At 55.1% G+C, this 13,456-nt stretch overlaps 1 protein-coding gene across 2 annotated transcripts; it reads left to right on the top strand.

The window, feature by feature from the left end:
• Positions 1-7,172: 7,172 nt before the first annotated feature.
• Positions 7,173-10,831, top strand: LOC141094016 (uncharacterized). Of its 2 annotated transcripts, none has more exons than XM_073579706.1 (4): positions 7,173-7,630; positions 7,702-7,800; positions 8,873-8,941; positions 9,362-10,831. In XM_073579706.1, the coding sequence occupies exons 1-4, from the start codon at positions 7,321-7,323 to the stop codon at positions 9,706-9,708; spliced, it is 825 nt and encodes a 274-aa protein (XP_073435807.1). In that variant the 5' UTR covers positions 7,173-7,320; the 3' UTR covers positions 9,709-10,831. The 2 variants fall into 2 exon arrangements, with proteins under 2 accessions (XP_073435807.1, XP_073435808.1); XM_073579707.1 differs by having other exon boundaries at positions 7,182-7,630; positions 7,702-7,770.
• The last annotated feature ends 2,625 nt before the right edge of the window (positions 10,832-13,456 follow it).

The following is a 13,456-nucleotide window of genomic DNA, read 5'->3' as shown; positions in this document are numbered from 1 at the left end:
AGAAGCCCCCACACATTGTGAGTGACCCCCTCCATGGATGAGAAGCCCCCACACATTGTGAGTGATCCCCTCCATGGATGAGAAGCCTCAGCACATTGTGAGTGACCCCCTCCATGGATGAGAAGCCCCCGCACATTTTGAGTGATCCCCCTCCATGGATGAGAAGACTCCACATATTGTGAGTGACCCCCTCCATGGATGAGAAGCCCCCACACATTGTGAGTGACCCCCCTCCATAGATGAGAAGCGCCCACACATTGTGAGTGATCTCTCCATGGATGAGAAGCCCCCGCACATTGTGAGTGACCCCCTCCATGGATGAGAAGCCTCAGCACATTGTGAGTGACCCCCTCCATGGATGAGAAGCCCCCACACATTGTGAGTGATCCCTTCATGGATGAGAAGCCCCCACACATTGTGAGTGACCCCCTCCATGGATGAGAAGCCCCCACATATTGTGTGTGACCCCCTCCATGGATGAGAAGCCCCCACATATTGTGTGTGACCCCATCCATGGATGAGAAGCCCCCACATATTGTGAGTGACCCCCTCCATGGATGAGAAGCCTCAGCACATTGGGAGTGACCCCTCCATGGATGAGAAGCCTCAGCACATTGTGAGTGACCCCTCCAGGGATGAGAAGCCCCCACACATTGTGAGTGATCCCTTCATGGATGAGAAGCCCCCACACATTGTGAGTGACCCCCTCCATGGATGAGAAGCCCCCGCACATTGTGAGTGACCCCTCCATGGATGAGAAGCCCCCGAACATTGTGAGTGACCACTCCAGGGATGAGAAGCCCCCGCACATTGTGAGTGACCACTCCATGGATGAGAAGCACCCACACATTGTGAGTTACCCCTCCATGGATGAGAAGCCCCCACACATTGTGAGTGATCACCTCCATGGATGAGAAGCCCCCGCACATTGTGAGTGACCCCTCCATGGATGAGAAGCCCCCGCACATTGTGAGTGACCCCTCCATGGATGAGAAGCCCCCACACATTGTGAGTGATCACCTCCATGGATGAGAAGCCCCCGCACATTGTGAGTGACCCCTCCATGGATGAGAAGCCCCCGAACATTGTGAGTGACCACTCCAGGGATGAGAAGCCCCCGCACATTGTGAGTGACCCCTCCATGGATGAGAAGCACCCACACATTGTGAGTTACCCCTCCATGGATGAGAAGCCCCCACACATTGTGAGTGATCACCTCCATGGATGAGAAGCCCCCGCACATTGTGAGTGACCCCTCCATGGATGAGAAGCCCCCGCACATTGTGAGTTACCCCTCCATGGATGAGAAGCCCCCACACATTGTGAGTGATCACCTCCATGGATGAGAAGCCCCCGCACATTGTGAGTGACCCCTCCATGGATGAGAAGCACCCACACATTGTGAGTTACCCCTCCATGGATGAGAAGCCCCCACACATTGTGAGTGATCACCTCCATGGATGAGAAGCCCCCGCACATTGTGAGTGACCCCTCCATGGATGAGAAGCCCCCGCACATTGTGAGTGACCCCTCCTCCATGTATGAGAAGCCCCCACACATTGTGAGTGATCCCTTCATGGATGAGAAGCCCCCACACATTGTGAGTGACCCCCTCCATGGATGAGAAGCCCCTGCACATTGTGAGTGACCCCTCCATGGATGAGAAGCCCCCACACATTGTGAGTGACCCCCTCCATGGATGAGAAGCCCCCCGCACATTGTGAGTGACCCCTCCATGGATGAGAAGCCCCCACACATTGTGAGTGATCCCCTCCATGGATGAGAAGCCCCCGCACATTGTGAGTGACCCCCTCCATGGATGAGAAGCCCCCGCACATTGTGAGTGATCCCCTCCATGGATGAGAAGCCCCCGCACATTGTGAGTGACCCCCTCCATGGATGAGAAGCCTCAGCACATTGTGAGTGACCCCCTCCATGGATGAGAAGCCCCCACACATTGAGTGATCCCTTCATGGATGAGAAGCCCCCACACATTGTGAGTGACCCCCTCCATGGATGAGAAGCCCCCACATATTGTGTGTGACCCCATCCATGGATGAGAAGCCCCCACATATTGTGAGTGACCCCCTCCATGGATGAGAAGCCTCAGCACATTGGGAGTGACCCCTCCATGGATGAGAAGCCTCAGCACATTGTGAGTGACCCCTCCAGGGATGAGAAGCCCCCACACATTGTGAGTGATCCCTTCATGGATGAGAAGCCCCCACACATTGTGAGTGACCCCCTCCATGGATGAGAAGCCCCCGCACATTGTGAGTGACCCCTCCATGGATGAGAAGCCCCCACACATTGTGAGTGACCCCTCCAGGGATGAGAAGCCCCCGCACATTGTGAGTGACCCCTCCATGGATGAGAAGCACCCACACATTGTGAGTGACCCCTCCAGGGATGAGAAGCCCCCACACATTGTGAGTTACCCCTCCATGGATGAGAAGCCCCCACACATTGTGAGTGATCACCTCCATGGATGAGAAGCCCCCGCACATTGTGAGTGACCCCTCCATGGATGAGAAGCCCCCACACATTGTGAGTGATCCCTTCATGGATGAGAAGCCCCCACACATTGTGAGTGACCCCCTCCATGGATGAGAAGCCCCTGCACATTGTGAGTGACCCCTCCATGGATGAGAAGCCCCCACACATTGTGAGTGACCCCCTCCATGGATGAGAAGCCCCCCGCACATTGTGAGTGACCCCTCCATGGATGAGAAGCCCCCACACATTGTGAGTGACCCCCTCCTCCATGTATGAGAAGCCCCCACACATTGTGAGTGATCCTTTCATGGATGAGAAGCCCCCACACATTGTGAGTGACCCCCTCCATGGATGAGAAGCCCCTGCACATTGTGAGTGACCCCTCCATGGATGAGAAGCCCCCACACATTGTGAGTGACCCCCTCCATGGATGAGAAGCCCCCCGCACATTGTGAGTGACCCCTCCATGGATGAGAAGCCCCCACACATTGTGAGTGATCCCCTCCATGGATGAGAAGCCCCCGCACATTGTGAGTGACCCCCTCCATGGATGAGAAGCCCCCGCACATTGTGAGTGATCCCCTCCATGGATGAGAAGCCCCCGCACATTGTGAGTGACCCCCTCCAAGGATGAGAAGCCCCCACACATTGTGAGTGATCCCCTCCATGGATGAGAAGCCCCCGCACATTGTGAGTGATCCCTTCATGGATGAGAAGCCCCCACACATTGTGAGTGACCCCCTCCATGGATGAGAAGCCCCTGCACATTGTGAGTGACCCCCTCCATGGATGAGAAGCCCCCGCACATTGTGAGTGACCCCCTCCATGGATGAGAAGCCCCCCGCACATTGTTAGTGACCCCTCCATGGATGAGAAGCCCCCGCACATTGTGAGTGACCCCTCCAGGGATGAGAAGCCCCCGCACATTGTGAGTGACCCCTCCATGGATGAGAAGCCCCCACACATTGTGAGTGACCCCTCCAGGGAGGAGAAGCCCCCACACATTGTGAGTTACCCCTCCATGGATGAGAAGCCCCCACACATTGTGAGTGACCCCCTTCCATAGATGAGAAGCGCCCACACATTGTGAGTGATCTCTCCATGGATGAGAAGCCCCCGCACATTGTGAGTGACCCCCTCCATGGATGAGAAGCCCCCGCACATTGTGAGTGATCCCCTCCATGGATGAGAAGCCCCCGCACATTTTGAGTGATCCCCCTCCATGGATGAGAAGACTACACATATTGTGAGTGACCCCCCTCCATGGATGAGAAGCCCCCACACATTGTGAGTGACCTCCCTCCATAGTTGAGAAGCGCCCACACATTGTGAGTGATCTCTCCATGGATGAGAAGCCCCCACATATTGTGAGTGACCCCCTCCATGGATGAGAAGCCCCCACATATTGTGTGTGACCCCATCCATGGATGAGAAGCCCCCACATATTGTGAGTGACCCCCTCCATGGATGAGAAGCCTCAGCACATTGGGAGTGACCCCTCCATGGATGAGAAGCCTCAGCACATTGTGAGTGACCCCTCCAGGGATGAGAAGCCCCCACACATTGTGAGTGATCCCTTCATGGATGAGAAGCCCCCACACATTGTGAGTGACCCCCTCCATGGATGAGAAGCCCCCGCACATTGTGAGTGACCCCTCCATGGATGAGAAGCCCCCACACATTGTGAGAGACCCCTCCAGGGATGAGAAGCCCCCGCACATTGTGAGTGACCCCTCCATGGATGAGAAGCACCCACACATTGTGAGTGACCCCTCCAGGGATGAGAAGCCCCCACACATTGTGAGTTACCCCTCCATGGATGAGAAGCCCCCACACATTGTGAGTGATCACCTCCATGGTTGAGAAGCCCCTGCACATTGTGAGTGACCCCTCCATGGATGAGAAGCCCCCACACATTGTGAGTGACCCCTCCAGGGATGAGAAGCCCCCACACATTGTGAGTTACCCCTCCATGGATGAGAAGCCCCCGCACATTGTGAGTGACCCCTCCTCCATGTATGAGAAGCCCCCACACATTGTGAGTGATCCCTTCATGGATGAGAAGCCCCCACACATTGTGAGTGACCCCCTCCATGGATGAGAAGCCCCTGCACATTGTGAGTGACCCCTCCATGGATGAGAAGCCCCCACACATTGTGAGTGACCCCCTCCATGGATGAGAAGCCCCCCGCACATTGTGAGTGACCCCTCCATGGATGAGAAGCCCCCACACATTGTGAGTGATCCCCTCTATGGATGAGAAGCCCCCGCACATTGTGAGTGACCCCCTCCATGGATGAGAAGCCCCCGCTCATTGTGAGTGATCCCCTCCATGGATGAGAAGCCCCCGCACATTGTGAGTGACCCCCTCCAAGGATGAGAAGCCCCCACACATTGTGAGTGATCCCCTCCATGGATGAGAAGCCCCCGCACATTGTGAGTGATCCCCTCCATGGATGAGAAGCCCCCACACATTGTGAGTGATCCCTTCATGGATGAGAAGCCCCCACACATTGTGAGTGACCCCCTCCATGGATGAGAAGCCCCTGCACATTGTGAGTGACCCCCTCCATGGATGAGAAGCCCCCGCACATTGTTAGTGACCCCCTCCATGGATGAGAAGCCCCCACACATTGTGAGTGATCCCTCCATGGATGAGAAGCCCCCACACATTGTGAGTGACCCCCTCCATGGATGAGAAGCCCCTGCACATTGTGAGTGACCCCCTCCATGGATGAGAAGCCCCCGCACATTGTTAGTGACCCCTCCATGGATGAGAAGCCCCCGCACATTGTGAGTGACCCCTCCAGGGATGAGAAGCCCCCGCACATTGTGAGTGACCCCTCCATGGATGAGAAGCCCCCACACATTGTGAGTGACCCCTCCAGGGAGGAGAATCCCCCACACATTGAGAGTTACCCCTCCATGGATGAGAAGCCCCCACACATTGTGAGTGATCCCCTCCATGGATGAGAAGCCCCCGCACATTGTGAGTGACCCCCTCCAAGGATGAGAAGCCCCCACACATTGTGAGTGATCCCCTCCATGGATGAGAAGCCCCCACACATTGTGAGTGATCCCCTCCATGGATGAGAAGCCCCCGCACATTGTGAGTGATGCCCTCCATGGATGAGAAGCCCCCACACATTGTGAGTGATCCCCTCCAGGGATGAGAAGCCCCCACACATTGTGAGTGACCCCTCCATGGATCGCCTGGCCTGTAAACCAATGATGTCTGCACGAGTTTTCTTGGAGATAACAATGGATGACAGAAGAAGACAGTGATCACAGCCCCCAGTATTCAGCAGCCAGCCTTCTCTAATAATGCAGTCACAGGACACAGAGACATCAGCTGCCTTGTCCTCGTTCACACTTTCTCTTGAGCTATCCATTCTCATGGCAAAGAGGTTCCATCATCTTCATAACTAACACTTTCCGGTCAGTGTATTGAGTGAATCAGTGTGTAAGATTGTGGCAGCTCTGTGCACAGCCTGCGGTTCTATCTACAGTATGTGCACAGCCTGCGGTTCTATCTACAGTATGTGCACACCCTGCGGTTCTATCTCCGTGCACACCCTGCAGTTCTATCTACAGTATGTGCACACCCTGCGGTTCTATCTCCGTGCACACCCTGCAGTTCTATCTACAGTATGTGCACACCCTGCGGTTCTATCTACAGTATGTGCACAGCCTGCGGTTCTATCTACAGTATGTGCACACCCTGCGGTTCTATCTCCGTGCACACCCTGCAGTTCTATCTACAGTATGTGCACACCCTGCGGTTCTATCTCCGTGCACACCCTGCAGTTCTATCTACAGTATGTGCACACCCTGCGGTTCTATCTCCGTGCACACCCTGCAGTTCTATCTACAGTATGTGCACACCCTGCGGTTCTATCTACAGTATGTGCACACCCTGCGGTTCTATCTACAGTATGTGCACACCCTGCGGTTCTATCTACAGTATGTGCACACCCTGCGGTTCTATCTCCGTGCACACCCTGCAGTTCTATCTACAGTATGTGCACACCCTGCGGTTCTATCTACAGTATGTGCACACCCTGCGGTTCTATCTACAGTATGTGCACACCCTGCAGTTCTATCTACAGTATGTGCACACCCTGCGGTTCTATCTCCGTGCACACCCTGCGGTTCTATCTACAGTATGTGCACACCCTGCGGTTCTATCTCCGTGCACACCCTGCAGTTCTATCTACAGTATGTGCACACCCTGCGGTTCTATCTCCGTGCACACCCTGCGGTTCTATCTACAGTATGTGCACACCCTGCGGTTCTATCTCCGTGCACACCCTGCGGTTCTATCTACAGTATGTGCACACCCTGCGGTTCTATCTCCGTGCACACCCTGCGGTTCTATCTACAGTATGTGCACACCCTGCGGTTCTATCTCCGTGCACACCCTGCGGTTCTATCTACAGTATGTGCACACCCTGCGGTTCTATCTCCGTGCACACCCTGCGGTTCTATCTACAGTATGTGCACAGCCTGCGGCAGCTCCAGTCCAGAGCTCTGTGGATCACCCCGCAGAATGTGGGCAACGCTCAGCTGCCATAGCAACAGACGGAGCCCAGCCTGTGGTCCCGGCTACAATAAGATGGCCGCCAAGTTGGGGACACTACTGCCGGGTGTGAGACAATACTTACTAGCGCTTTTCGTTTCCGTCTATTGGTTGACCGTCCGGTGACGTAACGACGCTGATTGGTGAATCTTTTCTGAGCCTGTGCACGCCGGTCATGTGACTGCTGATCGTCCCAGTTGTGTGCGCAGAGCGTCCTGCGCAGGTCACGTGACTGCTGAGCTTTGATGTTGTTGTGGCTGTCCGCTGCACGCCGTGGACTCGGTGAGGTCCCGGTGACGCCTTCTGTTCTGCTCTCTTCGGTGCAGCCGGGAACCATGCCCCGGTCCAAGGACTTCTCGGAGGACGTGCGGAGGAGGGTGGTGGAGGCTCACGAGGCTGGGAAAGGCTACAAAACCATCAGTAAGATGTGTGAGCTGCACCACTCCACAGTGAGGAAGATCATCTACAAGTGGAAGACCTTCAACACTATCTCCACACTTCCCCGGAGCGGCCGCCCCACCAAGATGGCCACCGTCCTGCGCCAGCTGCGGAGAGGTAACGAGACCGGCCGCTGCTCCGGGGCGGTAGCTGATCGGCCACTTACATCACTGTCCTTCTACCCACAGGTTGTCAGAGTCGGAAAATCACAACAGAAGGTGACAGAGCCAACGGGGAGGAGAGCGCGCAGGTGTCAGGTACGAGAACGGAGAGCGCGCAGGTGTCAGGTACGAGAACGGAGAGCGCGCGGGTGTCGGGTACGAGAGCGGAGAGCGCGCGGGTGTCGGGTACGAGAGCGGAGAGCGTTCAGGTGTCAGGTAAGGGAGCAGAGAGCGCTCGGGTGTCAGGTGCAAGAACAGGGAGCGCTCGAGTGTTATGTATGAGAGCACTCAAGTGTCAAATACAAGAGTGGAGAGCGTTCAGGTGTCAGGTACGAGAGCAGAGAGCGTTCAGGTGTCAGGTACGAGAGCAGAGAGCGTTCAGGTGTCAGGTACGAGAGCAGAGAGCGTTCAGGTGTCAGGTACGGGAGCAGAGCGCTCGGGTGTCAGGTACAAGAACAGGGAGCGCTCGGGTGTTATGTATGAGAGCATTCAAGTGTCAAATACGAGAGTGGAGATCGCTTAGGTGTCAGGTACGAGAGTGGACAACGCGCAGGTGTCAGGTACGAGAACGGAGAGCGCGCGGGTGTCGGGTACGAGAGCGGAGAGCGCGCGGGTGTCGGGTACGAGAGCGGAGAGCGCGCGGGTGTCGGGTACGAGAGCGGAGAGCGCGCGGGTGTCGGGTACGAGAGCGGAGAGCGCGCGGGTGTCGGGTACGAGAGCGGAGAGCGTTCAGGTGTCAGGTAAGGGAGCAGAGAGCGCTCGGGTGTCAGGTACAAGAACAGGGAGCGCTCGAGTGTTATGTATGAGAGCACTCAAGTGTCAAATACAAGAGTGGAGAGCGTTCAGGTGTCAGGTACGAGAGCAGAGAGCGTTCAGGTGTCAGGTACGAGAGCAGAGAGCGTTCAGGTGTCAGGTACGAGAGCAGAGAGCGTTCAGGTGTCAGGTACGGGAGCAGAGCGCTCGGGTGTCAGGTACAAGAACAGGGAGCGCTCGGGTGTTATGTATGAGAGCATTCAAGTGTCAAATACGAGAGTGGAGATCGCTTAGGTGTCAGGTACGAGAGTGGACAACGCGCAGGTGTCAGGTAGGAGAGCGGATAGTGTTCAGGTGTAGAGAGTGTTTGTTTTGCATTAATTCTCGGCTGCCCTCCTGGAGTTTCGCCTGTTCTGTTTCATTATTTGTGTCCTTTTTTGTCCAGAAAACGAGACCCTAAAGATAGAAGAGGAGAGCGTCAGTGCGGAGGGCGAGGAGGACTCGCGAGTCTCAGGTAAGTCATTTCTGCAGAATGTTAGTGTGGTTCCCACACACAAAGGGACCATTTATCAATAGACGAAGCTGCTGCTGACATTCCCTGTGTGCTGCTCTGCGCCCGGCATGTGCAGATGCTGCAGCTCATGGTCGCTTACTCCGCTCCTGGCGATCAGCTGGAGGGTCCCCGCCCGTGTCACCTGTATATTGTCGTCACTTTTCACCAGAAGTGGAGTATACGACCCTGCAGCATCTCTACATGGCTGGGGACGGCGGGTGACATGGGACACAGCAAAGACTCTCAGCACATTAACGCTTTTGAGGATTTTTGCTGACTAAAATGTATTTTTCTTTGTGCCCCTTTAATTGTGGGTCTTGCCTGGCTTCTCCGGTTGCGCCTGAAACTGCAGGATCCTGATGATCTCGCTCTCTTTGTCAGGTACGGTCCGTGGTGCAGACTGCGACGGCCTCGCTGCAGGGGGGGAGGACGAAGCCTCCATGACTCTTGTGCTCCCTGATGTTTCCACGCTCACAAGGAAGACGACAAAAAGAATAAGGCGGAAAGAAAAGCTGAACTGTAACCGCGAGCTGGGATCTGCAGAGCGTCACATGGAGGTAATGCTCTGCTGCGAGATCTGCGGCACCTGCTTCACCACAGAAACCGATCTGGAGAGTCACCAGGCGCAGCACCTGGACAAGACGCTGCACGAGTGCGAGGAGTGCGGGAGAGCCTTCCAGTCCGCCGCCGGACTGAGAGCACACAGGAAAAGAAAACATGGCTGCTGAGCGACACCTGCCCCATGGCATGCTGGGAGGAACCGATCATGTGGGACCGGCAGTCACCGGGCAGCGCTAATCATGGTGGCAGCCTGCTATATGCTGTCTGGTAATCCCTAATGGATGTAGGGGACACTTGTGTACATTTGGTAGATGACCCCTGTGCTAAGGGTGTCCTTATTCTCTCCTGTCCGCAGCCCTCTAATCCTTTCCTGGCTGCAGCTCTTCTCTCCTGGCCACAGCCCTTGGCTCCTTTCCTCGCTGCAGTTCTGACTGCAGCTCTCGGCTCTCCTCCCCTGGCTGCAGCTCTTCTCTCCTGGCCACAGCCCTTGGCTCCTTTCCTCGCTGCAGTTCTGGCTGCAGCTCTTCTCTCCTGGCCACAGCCCTTGGCTCCTTTCCTCGCTGCAGTTCTGACTGCAGCTCTCGGCTCTCCTCCCCTGGCCGCAGCCCTCTGCTCCTCTCCTGGCCGCAGCCCTCTGCTCCTCTCCTGGCCGCAGCTCTTCTCTGCTCCTCTCCTGGCCGCAGCTCTTCTCTGCTCCTCTCCTGGCCGCAGCTCTTCTCTGCTCCTCTCCTGGCCGCAGCTCTTCTCTGCTCCTCTCCTGGCCGCAGCTCTTCTCTGCTCCTCTCCTGGCCGCAGCTCTTCTCTGCTCCTCTCCTGGCCGCAGCTCTTCTCTGCTCCTCTCCTGGCCGCAGCTCTTCTCTGCTCCTCTCCTGGCCGCAGCTCTTCTCTGCTCCTCTCCTGGCCGCAGCTCTTCTCTGCTCCTCTCCTGGCCGCAGCTCTTCTCTGCTCCTCTCCTGGCCGCAGCTCTTCTCTGCTCCTCTCCTGGCCGCAGCTCTTCTCTGCTCCTCTCCTGGCCGCAGCTCTTCTCTGCTCCTCTCCTGGCCGCAGCTCTTCTCTGCTCCTCTCCTGGCCGCAGCTCTTCTCTGCTCCTTTCCTGGCCGCAGCCCTCATCTTCGCTTCTCCATTCAGGATCTTCTTTTCTATTTACCCATTTTTCTTTTTGCAGTAAGTAACCCTAGTGGGAACACTACCCGAGGGCGGACACTACAGGAGGGAATTTTTTTTAACCAAACTATCGTATGAATTTTGTTATCTTGTAGAAATTGATGTTATAAAAACACACAAAACTTTGCACTTGAGCCTATATTTGTTCTGTAGGGGGCACCATCTGTGCAGTGTATGCGCTGCCGTGAGAATTCTGAGTGGGTGCAGAGACGCATCACCGGACCGGCGCCTCCTGCGTAACAGTGAGTTACTTAGCGGACCCCCACACAACCGCTGTACCCAATGTGGCCAATGATAGATTTCCAGCTGGAGCTGGACTGGGGCCAACTTTCAGTCCGGGAATTTGCCAGCACACAGGCCCACGCCGGCTCCGTCATGTTCCCCATCTGGGGTCTGTTACTAATATTACCCTGCCTGCAAGAAATCAGCATTTACTACAAGACTGATATTTCCAGTAATACCGCAATATAACTGCCGGACTCTAACCATCATGTACAGTAGTGATAATACCGCCATGCTGATCATTAGTACTGATGTTACCACAATATGGTGACAGTACCAGGTCTGCAGCCGTGCTCTGTGTGCACTGTGCAGGTCCTCACCGGTGACATTCTGACTGATCGCACTCCCAGTCCCTGCAAGATGTAGCACACAGATACTTGGCTTCTGACTTAGCCGCCGGTTCATCACCTTCCCCACCTCTACCCAAAGCATATACCACTATGACTAGTGCCCCCGCACATGAGACCAGTGTCCCTACAGAGGAATGTTCCTGAGCAGGGGAGTCCTAGAAATCACAGGACCCCAAAAGTCTATCACTGCACATAGGCGCAGTCCTCCCAGACAGACCTAGCAACGTCCAAAGATGATGAGTGTGACGTATACTGCAGCACTCAGTTATTACACCCTACTGAAGCCCCTTACTGTCCTCATGGCCTCCACTGCATAATGTTCTTCCACATGGTTCCCTGCTACCACAATTCCCCACACACAGTATGATGTCCCCACAGTACATTCCCCCACACACAGTATGATGTCCTGACAGTACATTCCCCCCCACACACAGTATGATGTCCCCTCAGTACATTCCCCCACACACAGTATGATGTCCCCTCAGTACATTCCCCCACACACAGTATGATGTCCCCTCAGTACATTCCCCCCCACACACAGTATGATGTCCCCTCAGTACATTCCCCCCCACACACAGTATGATGTCCCCTCAGTACATTCCCCCACACACAGTATGATGTCCCCTCAGTACATTCCCCCACACACAGTATGATGTCCCCTCAGTACATTCCCCCACACACACAGTATGATGTCCCCTCAGTACATTCCCCCACACACACAGTATGATGTCCCCTCAGTACATTCCCCCACACACACAGTATGATGTCCCCTCAGTACATTCCCCCACACACACAGTATGATGTCCCCTCAGTACATTCCCCCACACACACAGTATGATGTCCCCTCAGTACATTCCCCCACACACACAGTATGATGTCCCCTCAGTACATTCCCCCACACACACAGTATGATGTCCCCTCAGTACATTCCCCCACACACACAGTATGATGTCCCCTCAGTACATTCCCCCACACACACAGTATGATGTCCCCTCAGTACATTCCCCCACACACACAGTATGATGTCCCCTCAGTACATTCCCCCACACACACAGTATGATGTCCCCTCAGTACATTCCCCCACACACACAGTATGATGTCCCCTCAGTACATTCCCACACACACACAGTATGATGTCCCCTCAGTACATTCCCACACACACACAGTATGATGTCCCCACAGTACATTCCCCCACACACAGTATGATGTCCTGACAGTACATTCCCCCCCACACACAGTATGATGTCCCCTCAGTACATTCCCCCACACACAGTATGATGTCCCCTCAGTACATTCCCCCACACACAGTATGATGTCCCCTCAGTACATTCCCCCCCACACACAGTATGATGTCCCCTCAGTACATTCCCCCCCACACACAGTATGATGTCCCCTCAGTACATTCCCCCCCACACACAGTATGATGTCCCCTCAGTACATTCCCCCCCACACACAGTATGATGTCCCCTCAGTACATTCCCCCACACACAGTATGATGTCCCCTCAGTACATTCCCCCACACACAGTATGATGTCCCCTCAGTACATTCCCCCACACACACAGTATGATGTCCCCTCAGTACATTCCCCCCCACACACAGTATGATGTCCCCTCAGTACATTCCCCCCCACACACAGTATGATGTCCCCTCAGTACATTCCCCCCACACACAGTATGATGTCCCCTCAGTACATTCCCCCCACACACAGTATGATGTCCCCTCAGTACATTCCCCCACACACACAGTATGATGTCCCCTCAGTACATTCCCCCACACACACAGTATGATGTCCCCTCAGTACATTCCCCCACACACACAGTATGATGTCCCCTCAGTACATTCCCACACACACACAGTATGATGTCCCCTCAGTACATTCCCACACACACACAGTATGATGTCCCCTCAGTACATTCCCACACAGTATGATGTCCCCTCAGTACATTCCCACACACACACAGTATGATATCCCCTCAGTACATTCCCCCACACACACAGTATGATGTCCCCACAGTACATTCCCCCTCACACACAGTATGATGTCCCAACAGAACATTCCCCCACACACAGTATCATGCTCCCACATACAGGATGTGGCTTTCTTCTGTAGAGCAGGTG

This window comes from Dendrobates tinctorius, unplaced genomic scaffold (assembly GCF_039654945.1).
Source record: "Dendrobates tinctorius isolate UK_male_01 unplaced genomic scaffold, ASM3965494v1 ptg000063l, whole genome shotgun sequence".
NCBI classification, from domain to species: Eukaryota; Metazoa; Chordata; class Amphibia; order Anura; family Dendrobatidae; genus Dendrobates; species Dendrobates tinctorius.
The sequence above is the reverse complement of the archived record's forward strand: the minus strand, read 5'-3'. Positions and strand labels throughout refer to the sequence as shown.